The sequence below is a fragment of the Oncorhynchus tshawytscha genome, linkage group LG01, assembly GCF_018296145.1.
Source record: "Oncorhynchus tshawytscha isolate Ot180627B linkage group LG01, Otsh_v2.0, whole genome shotgun sequence".
Taxonomy (NCBI): domain Eukaryota; kingdom Metazoa; phylum Chordata; class Actinopteri; order Salmoniformes; family Salmonidae; genus Oncorhynchus; species Oncorhynchus tshawytscha.
In genome coordinates this window covers 43,181,014-43,205,029 of record NC_056429.1, presented here as the reverse complement: position 1 = coordinate 43,205,029, position 24,016 = coordinate 43,181,014, and the positions used below count along the sequence as shown (strand labels likewise).

At 44.7% G+C, this 24,016-nt stretch overlaps 1 protein-coding gene across 1 annotated transcript; it reads left to right on the top strand.

The window, feature by feature from the left end:
- The first annotated feature begins 774 nt into the window (after positions 1–774).
- Positions 775–21,110, top strand: LOC112250966 (beta-1,3-galactosyltransferase 2). The gene is made up of 2 exons (XM_024421544.1): positions 775–1,572; positions 18,706–21,110. The coding sequence occupies exon 2, from the start codon at positions 19,099–19,101 to the stop codon at positions 20,398–20,400; it is 1,302 nt and encodes a 433-aa protein (XP_024277312.1). The 5' UTR covers positions 775–1,572; positions 18,706–19,098; the 3' UTR covers positions 20,401–21,110.
- The last annotated feature ends 2,906 nt before the right edge of the window (positions 21,111–24,016 follow it).

The following is a 24,016-nucleotide window of genomic DNA, read 5'->3' as shown; positions in this document are numbered from 1 at the left end:
TTTTTAATGAACAAATAAGATCAATCATTCAATCAAATAAATGACCAGCATGTGAATGCTCAGCAGGCTGGTGTATGTCCACAGCCTCTGCAGAGTTGGCATGTCTTCTAATCTACAACATGTGAGGGTTTATATGAAAGACACAAGCGATAAATAAAGAGAGAGAACCTGTGTGAGAGTATTCCTCCCCACGCTGACAATTAATGATGACAATTTTAATTTTGATACGCTAGCTGTTCCCTTGTTCAGCCAGGCCAGACGAGTCCAGGAAGTCACCTATCTAATAAATGCCAATTGATATTAATGTGCCAAGGCACTGCCTGTAACTTGGCAGCTGTGGGTGAATCAATCACAGACGTTACTTTCTACTGACATATACTCTCGCCCTGGCCTAGTAGCAGAGCTAATGGCCGCAAAAGCAGTTCTGTCAACCAGAGGTATCCTATTAATTATGTAGTCCCTCACCCGTGCCGCTGAGATACCTTACAATATTTACAGTGTTTGTCCCATCTGCATCACATAGCTCTCATCAGCTATTATGCTACTTTACTGAACCACAGAGTTACTGTTCATGAAGAATCAGACACGGAGGTTTCATAAACTTGTCAATTTGTAAGGTGTGTGTGAGGAAAAAAATGTGTCCATCCGTCAAGCCCACACAGAATTAAATCCCTTTAGGTGAGGAGGGGAGGAGGGTAGAGGAACAGAGTGAATCTAAAACGGGTCACGTGGATCACGTGTGACCCCCTCTGCTAAGTATGCAGTGACGTTTGAGAGCTCAGTCAGTGTAGCAGTGTCTGTCAGCCTGCCTCTGCCTCTGCTTCCACGCTACAGCTGCTACTTTTCCTCCCGCTGCAGAACAACGGAGCCCAGCCAAGAGGAGAGGTGCTGGACAGAGAGAGAGAAAGAAAAATAGGAATGAGAGCTTTTTCCTCGAGATTCAGGATCATGTTCTACTGCAGCCATCCTCAGAAACCCTGAGTGGAGGGTTTGTTCTCTTTTCCTTTCTCTCTCTCTCTCTGTCAGACTGCCTAGCAACATGAGGGACTAGCCGCAGCACTTCCACCACAGCTCGGCTCTGTCGTCCCTCAGCACTGCTTTCCTTTCCTTCAGCAGAGCAGGCTGAGGATAACAGATGCATAAAAGAGCAGTGAAGAGGAAACAAATGGCACAGTGAAGGCTTCTGTTTTATTTCCGGGCACATTGCAATAAGGAAAGTGGGGACAGGAGGAGAAAGAGAGAAACCGGTGCGACCGTTGGAGAGATAGGAAAGGTGTAGTGCTGAGACAAGGATTGAAAAGAGGGGAGAAATAACCCTAAACCTGAGGTCTTGGTGAGGCAGAGGAGGAGAGGACACAGGCTGTGGAACGCACTGTGACAAATGGATGAGTGTTACACCAACGATAATACATTCAGACCCGGGCAAGGTGGATGTGTGTTGCGTGATTAGGCAGACAGGGTGGAAGTGGACATTACCCCAGATTTCTGAGGAGAGGAGCAGTGTTGGCGTGCCGAGTGTGTCGACAGACGGCACCAGTGATCACACAGTCCGTCTGCCAGTCACAGGAGGAGGTACAGTACTATATGTTTCATCAGCTCTGGTACTCAACCTCCCCCAATCCTCATTATTAATTTACCCCCCCCTCCATTCTCCTCTCTCCCATCCTCCTCTCTCGCTTCACAGAACATTTGTGGGTGTTAAAATCTCAGTTTGAGGTAAAAAGTGTTGTGAGTGTTATACCTGAGTGTTGATTCTAGTGGTGCTTACATCAGTGGCATTGAAATTGACGCCACCTGCGGTGAATAAATGAAGTGTTATTTGAATCACAGTAGAATACTATACTGCATTGAGTTAATTATCATTAACTCTCTGAGTGAAAGACATGGGAGAGGCCTCATTATTATATTTCCCAGCATGCTTTGCTGCAGGTGGCTTTTTAGAATAGTTATTTTTTTTATCTATAAATATATATATATGTTTCTTGTGGACATTGAATAATTGATCTTATACTACACAAAGTAACAATACACTAAATAACAGATATTCCTAAACGAATCCAATCTGTAAGTTATTAAACTTATTTCACTAATTATTGAGTTGGTTTCTCCAGTTTAGATAGTCTCATTTATCATTCTTCCCTACCTTGGCTGTCATTCTAACAACAGATTTCAGGTGATTTAAAGTTCCAATTGTTAGACATCCTATAAGAATGGTATAACACTTTGCAAGCCAGCATAATGTGACTTGCCAAAGTGGCCTACAAACCATGAGTGTAAGGCCACTGTGATAGAGTAGAGCTAGGCTGTCAAAGTATGGTATTGTCCCCAAAAAGTTTTGTATTGTCATAAATAATGTAACTTTAGTTGGTGAAGGCTACAAGACTGAAAGCCATCAAATGCAACAGGCTTCTCTCTGTCACTAGCAAACACAGTCATGGGTGGTACAGGAACCCCTAAAATTCCCTTGAAAGGCACCCTGGGAAATAAATATGCAAATAAGGTTTTACATTCTACAGTGTTAAAACAAAACCCCAAAATGTGTTACTGTAACACTACAGGTGTTAATTCCCTAACACAGAGGAAGTGTAACAGCATTAGCTCTAATAAAGTATTAATTTCAGTCGGAATTTGCAACACCCAACAATCTTGGGGTGTTAATTTGTCAACACTTTAAACAGTTTTAGTTTAATTCTATTTGAGATGGTCACATATCATTTCTAAGAAAGCGTTAAATTGAAAACTGTGGGTGTTAAAATCCTAATAGTAAATGTGCTATCCATCTATGCATCCATCTATCAATATATCCTCTTCCCACAGCATAGCCAGGCTCACAGCTCTGTCGTTTACAGCCCTCTCAGACCTTTCAAAACCATTACCTGCCTGATCCAGTGATTCATGCTGGCACGCCGGGCAGATCTCATTGATCCAATTCAATTAACACTGTCTCTATCCCATGCATCATGTCCATCCCACTGACTGGGGAAATTGGCACAATGGCCCAGATGCTTAGGGATAGCTAATTGCTGAGATGTTCCTTTAAAATGCATGAGGTTTGGCTCTTCATCTGGTTCGCAGGATTCCCCCTCTACTAAGAAACATAAAAAGGATCTCATTTGCAAAGCACGTCATCATTTATTGCAGCAGATTAACCTGCAAACACACACACAAAACCCAACACAGCAGCTTAACAGATGACACACAAACAACCCAGCAAAATGACTTAATGCACAAGATACACACACAACCCAACATAGTGAATTCACCTATGACACACACACACAGACACAACTTAATACAGTGACTAAATCTATGACACACACACACACATAACCCAACAGCAGCTGCATCATCAACCAAGATCACCTATTCTCATTTAATTAAACTATTCTTACTAAGCTGCACCCATTCTGAGGGTTTGCTGTATATCTCATAAATACTAATACAGTATCAGAAAATGCCTCTGAGTTGCTACGGCTGAATGTGATTCGAAGGCATCAGATATGGCTGTGTGTGCATCAGATATGGATTTCTGTACAGGGGGGCTCCGGTGGCCTGGCCTAAATTTGACCAGCGCCTAGGCGATGAAGTAAAGTAACACCCCGTCAATCCAGTAACATTAGCCCACACACACATTTTCTCAAGGCCTGCCTTTTCTGCTTGTACTCAAGATTATCCAGATAGACACAGAACAAACAAGCCACGATTGAACAGAGAGAATGAGAAAGAGACAGAAAGCAAGAAAGAAAGAGGAGTGAAGGTATACGTTTACCAGAAACCAATATACAATTAATACACTCGCTCTGAATGAAGCACAATAGCATGCAATTCCCAGTACATTCCCCATGTTTGAAAAAACCCAGAAAACTAAGAAGTCAACCCACAGAGGACAGAATGTAAGAATACAAAGTAAAGTTCTGAGTAGATTCAATCAGACTCATATTCACATCTCCACTAGGCCTACTTGAACATTGCTGTAAATGTTGTTCAGGATGATGGTAATAACAACACAAGCCGCTAAGTTATTTATAATCATAACATCAGATTAAAATGCCTTTAGATGTGAGAGCGATGGGGTCAGAGGTACAGTGTGAAATTTCAGAACACTACGCAATTCATTTAGACCCGTTCTGGAGCAGCAGCACACACACACACACACAGACATCAGCACTGGATGGAAAGAGCATAAAGGCTATTCTTAGAAAAAATGGCTGAGGGTTGGGTTGAGTGATAACTGCTTAAAACCTCTTGAAACTAGGGGGCACTATTTTCATTTTTGGAAAAATAACATTCCCAAAGTAAACGGGCTATTTTGTCAGGACAAGATGCTAGAATATACATATAATTGACAGCTTAGGATAGAAAACACTCTAAAGTTTCCAAAAACTGTAGAATATTGTCTGTGAGTATAACAGAACTGATATTGCAGGCGAAAGCCTGAGAAAAATCCAATCAGGGAGGGACTCTTATTTAGAAAGCTCTGCGTTCCTATGCGTCCCTATTGAGCAGTGAATAGGATATCAACCAGATTCCTTTTTCTCTGGCTTCCCTAATGTGTCTTGTGTCACAATACATAGATTCAGGCTTTTATTTTGAAAAATGGGCCTGAACGACAACATTGTGTCAGTGGTCAGCTGGTGGCTCTCAGAGTGATTTGTGCGTAATAGACAAATGCGGCCATTGTTTCTCTCTTTCCTACTAAGAAGCCACCTGTCCCGGTTGATATATTATCGAATAGATATTTGAAAAACACCTTGAGGATTGATTATAAAAAACGTTTGCCATGTTTCTGTCGATTATTATGGATCTAATTTGGAATATTTTTCGGCGTTGTCGTGACCGCAGTTTCCGGTGGATTTCTCAACCAAACGTGAAGTACAATCGGAGGTATTTCGGCTATAAAAATAATCTTTATGGGACAAAATACAATTTGCTGTCTAACTGGGAGTCTCGTGAGTGAAAACATCTGAAGCTCATTAAAGGTAAACAATTTAATTTGATTGCTTTTCTGATTTTCGTGACCAAGTTGCCTACTGCTAGCTGCACAGAATGCTATGCTAGGCTATCGATAAACTTACACAAATGCTTGTCTTGCTTTGGCTGTAAAGCATAATTTCAAAATCTGAGATGACAGGGTGATTAACAAAAGCCCACGCTGTGTTTCACTATATTTCACTTGTGATTTCATGAATAATAATATTTTCTAGTAATACTTTTTGTCCGTTGCATTATGCTAATTAGTGTCAGTTGATGACAATTCTCCCGGATCCGGGAGTGGTAGTTCTAAGTTAATGCTTTGGCCTCAGACTGACCCTCACGGAGTCTGGCTGTAACAATAGGGGAATACAGCCATAGCATTGTATTACAGTCAAAACCTGTTCAAATATTGAAAACTTGTGAGATTGCTTTATCAAAACAAATATCACAGTTATGGTTGAGGTACGTGTGAAGAGTAGTCTACCTTGAATGGTTTATTCAATCACATGTATTGTGTGCACCACAATGTCCTCTCTAGACCCATTCAGCCCAACATGCAGTTAGTTGTCAGCTGGTTGGATTTCAGCAGCATCTGTCTGGTATACATAAGGTAATTTGTGTCATCAAATAATCCAGTCCCCCCAAAAATTACTATCCAGAGACCTTTGTTTTGGCCTCAATAAACAAACATATAGCATCACACACAGATCAGTATTGAATATCAGACTGCATTTGACAGAGTGCCAATGGCAACTATGAAACAAAGAACGATCGATACTCTGACAAGGCTCGCATTTATAATAACTGACGGTCAACATATTAGACTATGGACTTTAATAGGATGAAAAACGTACACAATGTTAATCTTTAAACTCGGTTTGACTGTCACAAAAAAAAAACATTTGAAGAGTTTATTTCCAAAACACATTTCCACCGTTCTAATGTCCATTGCTCGTGTTTCTTGGCCCAAGCAAGTCTCTTCTTATTATCGGTGTCCTTTAGTATTGGTTTCTTTGCAGAAATTTGATCATGAAGGCCTGATTTACACAGTCTCCTCTGAACAGTTGATGATGAAATGTCTGTTAATTAAACTCTGTGAAGCACTTATTTTGGCTGCAATTTCTGAGGCAGATAACTCTAATGAACCTATCCTCTGCAGCAGATGTAACTCTGGGTCTTCCATTCATGTGGCAGTCCTCATGAGAGGCAGTTTCATCATAGCGCTTGATGGTTTTTGTGACTGCACTTGAAGAAACTTTCCAAGTTCTTGAAATGTTCCGTAGTGACTGACCTTCATGTCTTAAAGTAATGATGGATTGTCGTTTCTCTTTGCTTACTTGAGTTGTTCTTGCCATAATATGGACTTGGTCTTTTACCAAATGGGGCCATCTTCTGTACAACACCACTACCTTGTCACAATACAACTGATTGGCTCAAATGGATTAAGAAGGAAAGAAATTCCACAAATTATCTTTTAACCTTTTACGACTAGGGGGCAGTATTTAAATTTTTTGATAAAAAACGTTCCCGTTTTAAACAAGATATTTTGTCACGAAAAGATGCTCGACTATGCATATAATTGACAGCTGGATAGAAAACACTCTGACGTTTCCAAAACTGATGTTACAGGCAAACCCCAGATAAAAATCCAATCGGGAAGTGCCGCAATTTTTGAAACCGCCTCATGCCAATGACTCCTTATATGGCTGTGAATGAGCTACGAATGAGATTACATTTCTAAGTATTCCCCAAGGTGTCTACAGCATTATGACGTCTCTTTACACATTTATGTTGAAGAATAGCCGTAAGGGACCACATTTAGCAAGTGGTCACATGATGTCTCCCGCAGACAATCTTGCGTAAAGTACTGAGGTAGCCATTTTTCCAATCACTTCTTATGAGAAATCAATTTTGTCGATGGATATGTTATCGAATAGATATGTTAAAAACACCTTGAGGCTTGATTCTAAACAATGTTTGCCATGTTTCTGTCAATATTATGGAGCTAATTTGGAAAAAAGTTTGGCGTTGTAGTGACTGCATTTTCTGGTTGATTTCTCAGCCAAATGTGACGAACAAACGGGAACTATTTCGCCTACAAAAATAATATTTTTGGAAAAAAAGGAACATTTGCTATCTAACTGGGAGTTTCCTGAGTGAAAACATCCAAAGTTCTTCAAAGGTAAATGATTTAATTTGATTGCTTTTCTTATTTTCGTGAAAATGTTGCCTGCTGCCAGCAGAGCCTAGCATAGCATTATGCCATGATAAACTTACACAAATGCTTGTCTAGCGTTGGCTGTAAAGCATATTTTGAAAATCTGAGATGACAGTTTGATTAACAAAAGGCTAGGGGTATTTATGTCCGCTGCGTTATGCTAATTCGTTTGAGGCTATGATTACGCTCCCGGATCCGGGTTTGAGAGTCACAAGAAGGTTTAACAAAGCACACCTTTTAATTGAAATTAATTCCAGGTGACTACTTCATTAAGCTGGTTGAGAGAATGGCAAGAATGTGCAAAGCTGTCATCAAGGCAAAGGGTGGCTATTTGAAGAATCTCAAATATAAAATATATTTAGATTTATTAATCACTTTTTTGGTTACTACATGATTCCATATGTGTTATTTTATAGTTTTGAGGTCTTCACTAATATTATACAATGTAAAAAATAGTACAAATAAAGAAAAACCCGTGAATGAGTAGGTGTTCCAAATACTTTTGACCGGTAGTGTATGTACATTATATGAAATCCAAATAAAAATCAAATTACATTACAGGTTGTAATGCAACAAAATTGGAAAAACACCATGGGGGATGAACACTTTTGCAAGGCACTGTAGATACTGATAAAACACATCAATCTCTTTCATAAGTTCTTTAAACAATAATAGCTAATTTCCCAACATTTCTGAAAATGGATTTATAATGGTTTGGAAAGAAACTCTTCATTTGGACATTTTGGGCCTTGGTGTTCTATTAGATTTCATCATTTAATGGCGTCTATCATCAGGTGTGATTTGAGACATATCAGTCATTAGCTGGATTAAAATATTATCATGCAGTCTTTGATATTTTTTACTGAGGTGGACCTGCTGGGGCCTCAATTATCACCACTGTAACTAATTGGCTGGTGTGACAGTGATGGGAGGCAAGGAAATACATTAATGAAGCACCACATTCGGCCTAATCACTGAAACGCTACCAAAAGAGATGCCTGCCTGATGCCTGATCAGACGGTGTGAAATTTCACTTGATTAGACAACAGTGTAATCAGGAAGTGTATAGGAGATGTTCTACCCACTGTGACTATTATAACCTACCCAAACCAGAAACCGTGGACTGATGGCAGCATTCACACAAAATTGAAAGCGCGAACCATCGCAAGGTGGCTGGGAATATGTCCGAATACAAACAGTGTAGTTATTCCCTCATTAAAGCAATCAAATAGCCAAAACGTCAGTATAGAGACAAATTGGAGTCGCAATTCAACGGCTCAGACACAAAACGTATGTGGCAGGGTCTACAGACAATCACAGACTACAAAAGGATAACCAGCCACGTCGCGGATACTGACATCTTGCTTCCGGACAAGCTTAACAGGTTCTTTACCCACTTTCAGGATAACACAGGGCCAACGATGTGGCCCGCTACCAAGGACTGTGGGCTCTCCTTCTCCGTGGCCGAAGTGAGTAAGACATTTAAACGTGTTAACCATTGCAGGGATGCCGGCCCAGATGGCATCCCTAGCCGCGTCCTCAGAGCATGCGCAGATCAGCTGGCTGGTGTGTTTACGGACATATTCAATCTCTCCCTATCCCAGTCTGCTGTCCCCACATGCTTCAATATGGCCACCATTGTTCCTGTACCCAAGAATGCAAAGGTAACTGAACTAAATGACTATCATCATGAAGTGCTTTGAGAGACTAGTCAAGGACCATATCACCTCCATCTGTCACCCTGTCACCCTAGACCCACTTCAATTTGTTTACCGCCCCAATAGGTCCACAGACGATGCAATCGCCATCACACTGCACACTGCCCTATCCCATTTCGACAAGAGGAATACCTATGTATTCCTAACAATCTGCACCCAGGTGGTGAAGGTAGGAAACAACGCTTCGCTGCGCTGATCCTCAACACTGGGGCCCCACAAGGGTGCTTATTTAGCCCCCTTCAGTACTCCCTGTTCACCCATGACTGCGTGGTCATGCACACCTCCAACTCAATCATGTTCACCCATGACTGCGTGGTCATGCACACCTCCAACTCAATCATCAAGTTGGCAGATCACACAACAGCGGTTGGCTTGATTACCAACAACGACGACGAGACAGTCTACAGGGAGGAGGTGAGGGCTCTGGGGGTGTGGTGCCAGGAAAATAACCTCTCACTCAACGTCAACTAAACACAGGAGATGATCGTGGACTTCAGGGAACAGCAGAGGGAACATCCCCCTATCCACATCGACAGGACAGCAGTGGAGAAGGTGGACAGTTTTAAGTTCCTCGGCGTACACATCACAGACAAACTGAAATTGTCCACCCACACAGACAGTGTGGTGAAGAAGGTGCAACAGCTTCTCTTCAAGCTCAGGAGGCTGAAGAAATGTGGCTTGTCACCTAAAACCCACACAAACTTTTACAGATGCTCAATTCAGAGCATCCTGTCGGGCTGTATCACTGCCTGGTACAGCAACTGCACCTCCCACAACCGCTGGGCTCTCCAGAGGGTATTGCGGTCTGCACAACACATCACCGGGGGCAAACTACCTGCCCGTCAGGACACCTTCAGCACCCGATGTCACAGGAAGGCCAAAAAGATAATCAAGGACAACAACCACCGAGCCACTGCCTGTTCACTCCGCTTTCATCCAGAAGGCGAGGTCAGTACAGTTGAATCAAAGCTGGGACTGAATAACAGCTTCTATCTCAAGGCCATCAGACTGTTAAATATCCATCACTAGGACATTACAGGCGTTGTGAGTGCCTTATGCATAGACTTGAAATCACTGGCCACTTTAATAAATTAAACACAAGTCAATTTAATGTTTACATATCTTGCATTACTCATCTCACATGTATTCTATACTATTCTACTGTATCTTAGTCTATGCCGCTCTGACATTGCTCCTCCATATATTTATACATGATTTATTCCATTCCTTACTTAGATTTGTGTGTATTGGTTATATTTTTGTGAAATTGTTAGATATTACTCGCAATAACATCTGCTAAACACATATATGTGACCAATAACATTTGATTTGATATGACAAACAACACGTCAACATCTCCTCTCCTGCGAATGTGTGTGTGCTCCCACACGTGTGTGCATACTGTATTAGACTCCTGATAATTATTCCATGTATAGACGACAACAGAAACCTTTTGGGCATTCGATTTGCTCTGATTTAAAGTGTGTTAACCTTTAAAGCAAAGCCAGCCTTGGCCACTCTCATTCTGCCCTAATTGCCTGCACAAGGTAAGCACATTAAGCTCAAAAGGTTAGCATGCTCCCATCCAGTTGTTGTGACAAATGAGTAAACACTTTCCCTCTCTCTCTCTCTCTCTCTCTCTCTCTCTCTCTCTCACTCACTCACTAACTTATAGCATTACACATCATAACACATGAACAAACACAATGCTAATAAACAAACAAACTGAAAGTAAGACAGAAAGAAATGGCGGAAGAATTCAGGAACGGAGCTGTTTGTGTCTCAATTATATGGAAAGAAACATAGGCCCCTCAGCCTGCCAATATCTGGCAGCATGTTTGTGTGTGTGTGAATGCCTGTGTATGTGTGTGTACTCAGAGAGCGAGAGCTGGCAGGGTGGCTTCTCTCCATGCAGGCAGAGAGGCAGGCAGGCGAGGTATTGATAAGCTGGAGGTGCAAGGTGAATGGTGGATGAAGGCTGATATCGCCGGTGGCTGGCTGAGGCTCCTGCAATACTGCTTGCTGGAGCCTGAAATTTCCTTTGACAGATGAATCTCCGTCCCGGCTGGTGAGGCATGGAGCGGCGGGGGGCTGATGACACAGGCTCACCAGAGCGGCGCAGAGTAGCGTTAGCCAGCGTCATGTTGTGCAAACCTGCAATTTATACCTCCGCCCCTGGCATTAAACCCGGCTGATGATATGCAAGAAGCCCCCCTTCCATTCCAATCTACCTCCATCATCACCAGCCCACAAGCCCTAAGGAGTTTACATACAGTACTAGTACCAGACAAATGCTTTATTTTCCTGTTATGTTATACACTATATATACAAAAGTATGTGGAAACCCCTTCTAAGTAGTGGATTCCACCCACCAACCCTTCTTTTACGCTACTACTACTCTCTGTTCATCATATATGCATAGTCACTTTAACCATATCTACATGTACATACTACCTCAATCAGCCTGACTAACCGATGTTTGTATGTAGCCTCGCTACTTTTATAGCCTCGCTATTGAAAAAAGCCTGTCTTTTTACAGTTGTTTAATTTCTTTACTTACCTATTGTACACCTAACACATTTTTTTGCATTATTGGTTAGAGCCTGTAAGTAAGCATTTCACTGTAAGAATACCTGTTGTATTCGGCGCACGTGATAAATAAACTTGGATTTGATTCGACTATTTCAGCCACACCCATTGCTGACAGGTGTATAGAATCAAGCACCCAGCCATGCAATCTCCATAGTGTAACATTGGCAGTAGATAACATTGGCAGTAGAATGGCCTTACTGAAGATCTCAGTGATTTTCAACGTGGCAACGTCATAGGATGCCACCTTTCCAACAAGTCAGTTCATCAAATGTCTGCCCTGCTAGCTGCCCCGGTCAAATGTAAGTGCTGTTTTTGTGAAGTGGAAACATCTAGGAGCAACAACAGCTCAGCCGCAAAGTAGTAGGCTACACAAGCTCACCAAGCAGGACCGCCAAGTCATCATCAGTCCTCGGTTGTAACACTCACTACCGAGTTCAAAACTGCCTCTGGAAACAACTTCAGCACAACAACTATTCGTTGTGAAGCATAAGAAAATGGGTATCCATGGCCGAGCAGCCGCACACAAGCCTAAGATCACCATGCGCAATGCCAAGCATTGGCTGGAGTAGTGTAAAGCTCTCCGCCATTGGAGCAGTGGAAACATGTTCTCTGGAATGATGAATCACGCTTCACCATCTGGCAGCCATATGGACAAATCTGAGTTTGGCAGATACCAGTAGAGTGCTACCTGCCCGAATGTATTTTGCCAACTGTAAAGTTTGGTGGAGGAGGAATGGTCTGTGGCTGTTCTTCATGGTCTGGCTAGGCCCTTTAGCGTTAAGAGCATACATAGGCATTCTAGACGAATCTGTGCTTCCAACTTTGTGGGAACAGTTTGGGGAAGGCCCTTCCCTGTTTCAGCATGACAATGCCCCCGTGCACAAAGCGAGGTCCATACAGAAATGGTTTGCCGAGATCATTGTGGAGCAACTTCAACCCCATCAAACACCTTTGGGATGAATTGGAATGCGGACTGCGAGCCAGGCTTAATCTCCCAACATCAGTGCCGTCTTCACTAATGCCCTTGTGGCTGAATGGAAGCAAGTCCCCACAGATCAGTGTGGAGGAACTTGACTGGCCTGCACAGAGCCCTGACCTCAACCCCATCAAACACCTTTGGGATGAATTGGAATGCCGACTGTGAGCCAGTTTTAATCTCCCAACATCAGTGACGACTTCACTAATGCTCTTGTGGCTGAATGGAAGCAAGTCCCCACAGCAATGTTCAAACATGTAGTGGAAAGCCTTCCTAGAAGAGTGAAGGCTGTTAAGGATCGGACCCTTTTATTCAATTTTCGTCAAAATGTTTATTTGAACATACATGCTAATATTAATTTTAACAGTTTGCTGCTTCAGTGTCTTTAGATATTTTTGATATTTTTGATGTTGCTATGGAATAATGAAGTATAATTACAAGGATTTCATAAGTGTCAAAGGATTTTATTGACAATTACATGAAGTTGATGCAATGAGTCAATATTTGCAGTGTTGACCCTTCTTTTTCAAGACCTCTGCAAACCACCCTGGCATGCTTTCAATTAACTTCTGGACCACATGATGGCAACCCATTCTTGCATAATCAATGCTTGGAGTTTGTCAGAATTTGTGGGGTTTTGTTTGTCCACCCGCCTCTTGAGGTTTGACCACAAGTTCTCAATGGGATTAAGTTCGGGGGAGTTTCCTGGCCATGGACCGAAAATATTGATGTTTTGTTCCCCAAGCCACTTAGTTATCACTTTTACCTTATGCCAAGGTGCTCCATCATGCTGGCATTGTTCGTCACCAAACTGTTCCTGGATGGTTGCGAGAAGTTGCTCTCGGAGGATGTGTTGGTACCATTCTTTATTTATGGCTGTGTTCTTACGCAAAATGTGAGTGAGCCCACTCCCTTGGCTGAGAAGCAACCCCACACATGAATGGTCTCAAGGTGCATTACTGTTGGCATGACACAGGACTGATGGTAGCGCTCACCTTGTCTTGTCCGGACAAGCTTTGTTCCGGATGCCCCAAACAATTGGAAAGGGGATTCATCAGAGAAAATGACTTTACCCCAGTCCTCAGCAGTCCAATCCCTGTACCTTTAGCAGAATCTGTCCCCGATGTTTTTCCTGGAGAGAAGTGGCTTCTTTGCTGCCCTTCTTGACACCGGGCCATCCTCCAGAAGTCTTCGCCTCACTGTGCGTGCAGATGCACTCACACCTGCCTGCTGCCGTTCCTGAACAAGCTCTGTACTGGTGGTACCCTGATCCTGCAGCTGAGTCAACTTTAGGAGACGTTCCTGGTGCTTGCTGGACTTTCTTGGGTACCCTGTAGCCTTCATCACAACAATTGAACCGCTCTCCTTGAAGTTCTTGATGATCTGATAAATGGTTGATTTAGGTGCAATCTTACTGGCAGCAATATCCTTGCCTGTGAAGCCCTTTTTGTGCACAGCAATGATGACGGCACGTGTTTCCTTGCAGGTAACCATGGTTGACAGAGGAAGAACAATGATTTCAAGCACCGCCCTCCTGTCAAAGCTTCCAGTCTGTTATTCGAACTCAATCAGCATGACAGAGTGATCTCCAGCCTTGTCCTCGTCAACACTCACACCTGTGCTAACAAGAGAATCACTGACATGATGTCAGCTGGTCCGTATGTGGCAGGGCTGAAATGCAGTGGAAATGTTTTTTGGGGATTCAGTTAATTTGCATGGCAAAGAGGGACTTTGCAATGAATTGCTATTCATCTGATCACTCTTCATAACATTCTGGAGTATATGCAAATTGGCATCATACAAACTGAGGCATCAGACTTTGTGAAAATATATATTTGTGTTATTCTTAAAACTTGTGGCCATGACTGTACACAAATTTCACAGTGTGTGCGAGACACTGTGGCTTGTAGGCCTCTCCAGGTCTCGTACCCACTGTGAAATTTGGCGGAGGATCGGTGTTACGGATACAGGTTTTTATTTTTTATTTCACCTTTATTTAACCAGGTAGGCTAGTTGAGAACAAGTTCTCATTTGCAACTGCGACCTGGCCAAGATAAAGCATAGCAGTGTGAACAGACAACACAGAGTTACACATGGAGTAAACAATTAACAAGTCAATAACACAGTAGAAAAAAAAGTGGAGTCTATATACATTGTGTGCAAAAGGCATGAGGAGGTAGGCGAATAATTACAATTTTGCAGATTAATAACACTGGAGTGATAAATGATCAGATGGTCATGTACAGGTAGAGATATTGGTGTGCAAAAGAGCAGAAAAGTAAATAAATAAAAACAGTATGGGGATGAGGTAGGTAAAAATGGGTGGGCTATTTACCGATAGACTATGTACAGCTGCAGCGATCGGTTAACTGCTCAGACAGCAGATGTTTGAATTTGGTGAGGGAGATAAAAGTCTCCAACTTCAGCGATTTTTGCAATTCGTTCCAGTCACAGGCAGCAGAGAACTGGAACGAAAGGCGGCCAAATGAGGTGTTGGCTTTAGGGATGATCAGTGAGATACACCTGCTGGAGCGCGTGCTACGGATGGGTGTTGCCATCGTGACCAGTGAACTGAGATAAGGCGGAGCTTTACCTAGCATGGACTTGTAGATGACCTGGAGCCAGTGTCGCAGTGGTGGGTGGGTACAAGTCGCAGTGGTGGGTGGTATAAGGTGCTTTAGTGACAAAACGGATGGCACTGTGATAAACTGCATCCAGTTTGCTGAGTAGAGTGTTGGAAGCAATTTTGTAGATGACATCGCCGAAGTCGAGGATCGGTAGGATAGTCAGTTTTACTAGGGTAAGTTTGGCGACGTGAGTGAAGGAGGCTTTGTTGCAGAATAGAAAGCCGATTCTTGATTTGATTTTCGATTGGAGATGTTTGATATGAGTCTGGAAGGAGAGTTTACAGTCTAGCCAGACACCTAGGTACTTATAGATGTCCACATATTCAAAGTCGGAACCATCCAGGGTGGTGATGCTGGTCAGGCGTGCGGGTGCAGGCAGCGAAAGGTTGAAAAGCATGCATTTGGTTTTACTAGCGTTTAAGAGCAGTTGGAGGCCATGGAATGAGTGTTGTATGGCATTGAAGCTCGTTTGGAGGTTAGATAGCACAGTGTCCAAGGACGGGCCCGAAGTATATAGAATGGTGTCGTCTGCGTAGAGGTGGATCAGGGAATCGCCCGCAGCAAGAGCAACATCATTGATATATACAGAGAAAAGAGTCGGCCCGAGGATTGAACCCTGTGGCACCCCCATAGAGACTGCCAGAGGACCGGACAGCATGCCCTCCGATTTGACACACTGAACTCTGTCTGCAAAGTAATTGGTGAACCAGGCAAGGCAGTCATCCGAAAAACGGAGGCTACTGAGTCTGCCGATGAGAATATGGTGATTGACAGAGTCGAAATCCTTGGCAAGGTCGATGAAGACGGCTGCACAGTACTGTCTTTTATCGATGGCGGTTATGATATCGTTTAGTACCTTGAGCGTGGCTGAGGTGCACCCGTGACCGGCTCGGAAACCCGATTGCACAGCGGAGAAGGTACGGTGGGATTCGAGATGGTCAGTGACCTGTTTGTTGACTTGGCTTTCGAAGACCTTAAATAGGCAGGGCAGGATGGATATAGGTCTGTAACAGTTTGGGTCCAGGGTGTCTCCCCCTTTGAAGAGGAGGATGACTGCGGCAGCTTTCAAATCCTTGGGGATCTCAGACGATATGAAAGAGAGGTTGAACAGGCTGGTAATAGGGGTTGCGACAATGGCGGCGGATAGTTTCAGAAATAGAGGGTCCAGATTGTCAAGCCCAGCTGATTTGTACGGGTCCAGGTTTTGCAGCACTTTCAGAACATCTGCTAACTGGATTTGGGTAAAGGAGAGGCTTGGGCGAGTAGCTGCGGGGGGGGGCGGAGCTGTTGGCTGAGGTTGGAGTAGCCAGGCGGAAGGCATGGCCAGCTGTTGAGAAATCCTTGTTGAAGTTTTCGATAATCATGGATTTATAGGTGGTGACCGTGTTACCTAGCCTCAGTGCAGTGGGCAGCTGGGAGGAGGTGCTCTTGTTCTCCATGGACTTCACAGTGTCCCAGAACTTTTTGGAGTTGGAGCTACAGGATGCAAACTTCTGCCTGAAGAAGCTGGCCTTATCTTTCCTGACTGACTGCGTGTATTGGTTCCTGACTTCCCTGAACAGTTGCATATCGCGGGGACTATTCGATGCTATTGCAGTCCGCCACAGGTATCCTGTGTGTGTGTGTATCCTGTGTGTGTATTTATTTTCTCTCCTCCTCACAGGTGGCAATCATCATTCCCCAATCAGTCATCAATCAGTCGCTCATCAGAAGACACACCTCCTCCTGTTTCCATTACCCTATCACATTCCCTTTCCCTTGGTTTTAAAACCCTGTCTGTTGTTTGCTCTAGAGCTTAATCTCTCTGTCAATGCCATCTGTCTGTAGATCTCTTGTTGGGTTTTTGCAACTACATGTCACTTTGTTCCCACCTGTGAGTATTGGTTTTGTTATGTTGGTTGTTTGACGGCGGGAAAGCGGGGTACCAAGATAAGTCTCCCATGGGCATACATTACCCGTAGGAATACTTTGTATAAAAACACTAGTTAGAACTGGGCGGACCACCCACTATATTTTTGGTTAGTTAGTTAGCTGTTGGTGAAGTAAGCTAGTCTAGCTTAGGGGTGTTTTTGGATACTTATTATTTCTTTCCTTGGGTCCAGCTCAGCCCCTTTTCCTGCTCCCCCCCATTACCGTGTGTTTTCAAATAAACCATGAGTGTTTGACGGTAATTTAGTTGTCTGTGGTTATTTCGTTCTCACTCTTACTTTTTCACTATTATAATTTGCATGAGTTATGTTACGGGTCTCGTTACCATCCCCCCTAGACTGTCGGGCCAAAAGGGATTCGTAACAATCGGTGATGATCTGCGGGGCTTCAGCAAGGCTGGAATGTTCCATTAGCAGAAAAACACCATTCTCAAAAGTGACCACAAATGTGATTATGCATGTAATGCTTTTATTATAAAGGTGCATTTTTATGGTGAAAATTAACTGTGACGTAATTCTCCGCCCATGTAGGCAGCTTAATCTATTGAAGTGAGACCACACATACTATGTGCACTTGAACTGGAGAGGAGAGGTAGGTTACTGAAGTTGATGTTGACCTGGTTTTAATGCTAGTCTAGCTCTCTGGAGTTTTCATACATACAGCTATGCTTTGTTTCACAGTCCTGCTCAACTGTTGGTTACCTAGTTATTGCAAAATGATGTAATAACAATGTAGTTGCTTCTTCAAACAATTCCTCATAATAGAGAACTAATTGATGCCGACTGGAACATGGCACTGGTTGTTTAAATGACTCACAAAGAAAGAGAACAGCTGGTCATTACTTAATTATTAAGTAATTACTGTTTTACCATGCAATTTGTACTATGTGCATACCAGGAAGTAGACTATAAAGCAAAACACAACTGATATAAAATTCTCAGAAGTCCCCTGCTGGTATACATCCACACTGACATGCTCATGGATGTATGCAATATCACCTCCACAGCTCCCTAATACATATATATAGTACCATAAATAGTTACAACACTCACACACATGCACGTGAGTATGAATGCACGCACACACGCACGGACACACATGCCCTGTCTCCCTTCCCCACTAGCACCTACACCCTATCACCCATGGCAGCCATCATCCAGATGTAAGAACTCACACTCTTCACTCCATCTCAATTCCCCATTAGTAACAATCCACCACAGGCGAAGCGTTTACGATGCAGACATTTAAGGCCAGTGGAGATGAGTGTCAGGTTTTGCTGACCTCATGGAAAGTGCAAATATAAACTACAAGAGGTATTTACCATGGTGAATGGGTAACATTATACTGTACACAGAATCCATTCTATTGGATTATATTTCTTTGACTATACATTACTCATGCAGTGCAGCAGAGGGGTTTCATATTTGAATAGATGAGTCATTCTGAATTACTTTGATCATCTGCCACTAAGAATAAAATGCAAAGAAACAACTAAACACAAAGTCAAAGCTGAATAATTTTAAATAAGCTTTGCTCCTCTTCATGGGGATATAGTAAAATCTATACAATTTAAACAGTTGACATACGTATGGCTCAACGCCATACAATTCTACAGTAGTAGGCACATTTCTGAGCATTTGCCTAGCCTGTTTCTCTGTTCTGTCTTCCCAGATAAGAGAGGTGATCCACTAACAAGGCGACTCCAGTCTCTGATCTGAAGGAGGCGTACCTGGAGCATGATCCTTGGTGTGTCTGCAGAGCCAGTGAAGAGCCTGGGACCGGCCTCCGTGGCCACAGAGTCAGCACCCTCCTAGCTCTGCCAGGGGATGCAAGAATAGCTCGGCGAGGGGGCTCAACCATCTCCCTCCTAGCTCTGTGTGGGGCTTCAAGCAACCCCTTCCAGGGCGCCTTGTAGGTCCGCCAGGGGGCTCACTCCCACCCATCTGCCAGCTCAGATAACCCTCTGGCTGTTGGCAAACACATGTTTGACGTGATCGAATGTGACCGCCGCCACGCCATCCAGAGCAGCTGCAGCCCCCTGCTCCCCCTGCCTGCTGATCCACCATGCAGTGGAGACGGCGGCACTGCTGCCCCATGAAGATGACCTGGACCATGAAGCGCTCGCTCTTCCGGACCCACATGGCAGGTCTCCTGTCCCTGGCCCTCCTCTTCACTCTCTTCCTCTTCTTCAGCCACCAGGACTGGCTGCCAGGCCGGACCGGGCCCCGTGACAACCCCCTGACCTACACCGTTAGGGGCTTCCGCACGGCCAAGACCGAGGCAAATCAGAGCTTGAGTCTGCGGAACCTGTGGCGGGAGACAGGCTATGTGCCTCCAAAGCCCCAGCTTAACCTCAGCTCCCAGCAGGCTGAGGGTGGCGGTGGAGGGGAAGCCATGGTGGGTGTAACAGGACTAGAGAACTCGATGAGCGCCAACAACAGTTTACAGCAGGAGATGGGCGTGGGAGGGAGGCTCAATTCCCAGCCCTACCGCTATATCCTCAACGAGCCCTTCAAGTGCAGGGATAGTACCCCATTCTTGGTGCTGCTGATTGCTGCAGAGCCAGGCCAGGTAGATGCCAGGAACGCTATCCGGCAGACGTGGAGCAACGAGAGTGTGGCCATGGGTCTAGGTTTCGTCCGACTCTTCCTGCTGGGTCTAGGGCGGAGCTCGGACAGGTACACCCAGACCGCTATTGAGGAGGAGAGCTGGGTTCACCATGACATCATCCAGCAGGACTATCAGGACACATACTACAACCTCACCATCAAAACCCTGATGGGCATGAACTGGGTGGCCACCCATTGCCCGCAGGCGCACTATGTCATGAAGACAGACAGTGACATGTTTGTTAACACGGAGTATCTCATCCAGAAGCTGCTGAAGCCCGAGCTCCCACCCAGACAGAGCTACTTCACTGGCTATCTGATGAGGGGCTACGCACCCAACCGCAACAAGGACAGCAAGTGGTACATGCCTCCAGAGCTGTACCCTAGCGAGAGGTACCCCATCTTCTGCTCGGGAACCGGGTATGTGTTATCTGGGGACATGGCGGAGAGGATCTATCAGGCGTCTCTGAGCATACGGAGGCTGCACCTGGAGGACGTTTATGTTGGCATATGCCTGGCCAAGCTCCGCATTGACCCCACGCCGCCGCCCAACGAGTTCCTCTTCAACCACTGGAGGGTGTCCTACTCCAGCTGTAAGTACAGCCACCTCATCACCTCCCACCAGTTCCAGCCCAACGAACTGATCAAGTACTGGAACCACCTGCAGACCAACAAGCACAATGCATGCATCAACATGGCAAAGGAAAGGAATGGGAGGTATAGACACAGGAAGTATCACGCAGAGAGACCTCAGTGATGATAACTCTACTTACTGTGGGAAGTCTGGACAGGAAGACAAAATGGTAATGAAGTGGACCACAAGAATGGTTGGATCTGGAAAGGGCATGTTAAGAGAGCTATACAAGAGCAGTGTTTTTGGTATTGTGTAGAGTCAATTAAAACTATTTTTTTAATTTGAGAGAGATGTTATGTATTGTAAACCTGTTGAAAACTCTTTTTAAAAAGGGCAGTGACGTTCCATGTTTATGTGCAAAATGAAGCATGCACACATAAAAAACTGCATAGTGGGGATTCTGCCACTTTCAGGTGCAAATACAATGATCAGAGAGACAAGGCCAGTGGTTGATGGGGTTTTGTTACACAACAGGTAGGTCACTAACAGTGGGGACATTTCTGTCAAAGAACTATAAACAATTAATAATATTAAGAGTATTTACATGGGATGGGAAAAGGGAAAGAGAGAAATGCATCACTACCTACAGAAATGATGAATATATTTATGATGTGGACCACTAATGCTGCCCTCATTCTCAATGTTTACTTTACATAATTATCATAAAATATGAATTAAAAGGGTTTACCTGTCAATATTCCATATATTTTTTATTTACAACCAAGGTGAAAGCACTCAGAATAACAACTGAGATTGTATTTTCTAAAGCTTTAGATTGAGTGTGACGAGTCTGCACATGAGCAATCAATTGAATAACAACTAAATGTATTGAATTTCTCAGGTTTCTTTTGCTTTTGTTGTTTGTAATTTTGAGTAACGCCTCACTTGACGCTGCCTATTTTCCATTCACCATTATACACCAACAACTCATTTTGCCATTTTGCAGTCAACATCCATTTACATATATTATCAGGTAAGAAGGTAAGACCCAGGTGCAGACAGGTAGAATTAACGATGGTTTAATAATCCAACAGGCAATAGACAGGTTAAGGCAGGCAGGCGTCAGTAAACCAGAGGTGGGGCAACGGTATCGGACGGCAGGCAGGCCCAGGGTCAGGTTAGGCAGAGTTCAATAATCCAGAGGTGGGGCAAAGGTCAGCAGACAGGCTCACGGGCAGGCAGAGTGGTCAGGCAGGCGGCCTCAGAGTCAGGACAGGCAAGGGTCAAAACCAGGAGGGCGAGAAAAAGAGATACTGGGAAAAGCAGGAGCTGAGAACAAAAACTCTGGTTGACTTGACTAGCTGGCAACAGACAAACCGATAACACAGGTATAAATACACAGCTGATAATGGAGAAGGTGGGCTACACCTGGAGGGGGGTGGAGACAATCACAAAGACAGGTGAAACAGATCAGGGTGTGACAGTACCCCCCCCCTAGGGGCGTCACCTGGCGTTCTACCTGTATGCATACCTTTGTTGACCAGGGTGCCGGCGGTGGAAATCGGCGATGAGGCCTAGGTCCAGGATGTCTCTAGCAGGGACCCAGCACCTCTCCTCCAGGCCATAACCCTCCCAGTCAACCTGGTCCTGGAAACCCCTGCCCCATGGTTGAACACTCAGGTAGAGTCTCACTGTGTACGCTGAATGGCCACCGATGACACAAGGAGGAGGCATGGGCCTGGAAACAGAAGACAAAGGGCTGTGAGACATGGACTTAATCCTAAACACATGGAAAGTAGGGTGAATACGGAGCGTATGGTGTAACAAAAGACAAACAGCAGTGGGGTTAATGACTCTAGAGATGGGGAATGTGCTGATGAAACAGGGGGAAAGTTTACAGGAGTCATACCATCTGCCCAAGCCGATAGCATGGAGCAGGGGTCCGGTGGCGATCCGCTTGTCACCTATACATGGAAGTGGTCTTCAACAGAGCGGTCCGGGCTCTCTTCCAGGTACGGCAACAGTGACGGGTGGCAATCTGGTCAGAGGGATTGCTGACTTCCTCCTCTTTCTCGGGGAAGAGTGCTGGCTGATATCCCAAGGAACACTCGAAGGACGAGAGACCCGTGGCAGAGCAAAGAAGGGTGTTGCGGGTGTACTCAACCCATACCAGTTACTGACTCCAGTTGGTAGGTTTGGCGGAGACTAGGCAGTGAAGAGTCGACTCTAAGTCCTGGTTGGCTCGCTCCAACTGGCCTTTGGAATAGGGGTAGAATCCAGAGGGCAGGCTGGCCGATGACCCAGTAAGTGTACAGAACACCTTCCAGAACCGGGAAAAGAACTGCGGACCCCGGTCGGAGACCATGTCCACCGGGAGTCCTTGGATCCGGAAGACGTGCTGCCCCATAAGCTGGGCTGTCTCCTTGGCCGTGATTAGTTTGGGGAGAGGAATGAAGCGGGCAGCTTTGTAAAACCGTTCGAGCACCGTCAGGATGGCAGTGTTACCCTCAGATGGGGGAGGCCTGTGACAAAATCCAGGGATATATGGGACCAGGGATGGTGAGGGACAGGCAGTGGATGGAGAATATCAGCCGTAACTTACTCTCTTGTTCTGTGCACAGACTGTTCAGGCGGCGACAAAAGTGCCAACATCCGGAACCATTGTAGGCCACCAAAAGCATTGTTGCACTGAGGCCAGGGTCTGACGAGTGCCCGGGTGACATGCAAGCCTGGAGGAATGATCCCACTCCAGGACCACAGAGCGGACAGTGTCAGGCACAAACATTGTGTTATCTGGGCCCCCCAGGGTTCGGCTGGGACCACTGCGCCTCCTGGACCTGTTTCCCTATACCCCAGCTGAGTGACGTTCCTGGCAACGAGGTGGGAAGGATGGTCTCGGGCTCCGGGGAGGTAACCGTAGGGTTATAGTGGCGAGACAGGGCATCCAGCTTGATGTTCTTGGACCCCGCCCGGGTAGGAGATGGAAAATTTGAACCGGGTAAACAGCAGGGCCCATTTTGCTTGCCTGGAGTTGAGGAGCTTGCGGTGCAGAGATACTCCAGGTTTTTTGTGGTCAGTCCACACAATTAATGGATGTTCCACCCCTTTTAGCCAGTGCCTCCATTGCTCCAATGCCATCTTCACCGCGAGAACCTCCAGATTCCCCACAACGTAGTTCCTCTTCATGGCATTGAGGCAGTGGGAGAAAAACGCCCAGGGATGCATCTTAACCTCTCTGGGATATTCGGGCCAGTGAAAGTGCAGGGTGCCAAATTCAAAACAACAGACATCCCATAATTAAAATTCCTCAAACATACAAGTATTTCACACCATTTTAAAAATAAACTTGTTGTAATTCCAGCCACAGTGTCCGATTTCAAAAAGGCTTTACGACGAAAGCACACCAAACGATTATGTTAGGTCAGTACCTAGTCACAAAACATACATGTATTGTGTAACATGAAGTCCTATGAGTGTCATCTGATGAAGATCATCAAAGGTTAGTGATTCATTTTATCTTTTTGTGCTTTTGTGACTCCTCTCTTTGGCTGGAAAAATGGCTGTGTTTTTCTGTGGCTTGGTGGTGACCTAACATAATCATTTGTGGTGCTTTCGCTGTAAAGCCTATTTGAAATCGGACACTCTGGTGCAAAAAAACAACAACCTTTAAAACGGTATAAGATACATGTATGTTTGAGGAATTTTAATTATGAGATTTCTGTTGTTTTGAATTTGGCAACCTGCACTTTCACTGGCTGTTGTCATATCATCCCATTAACGGGATTGCAGCCCTAAGAAC

Coding starts and splice junctions, on each gene's coding strand:
- LOC112250966 (XM_024421544.1), top strand. CDS start 19,099: ATGCAGTGGAGACGGCGGCACTGCTGCCCCATGAAGATGACCTGGACC.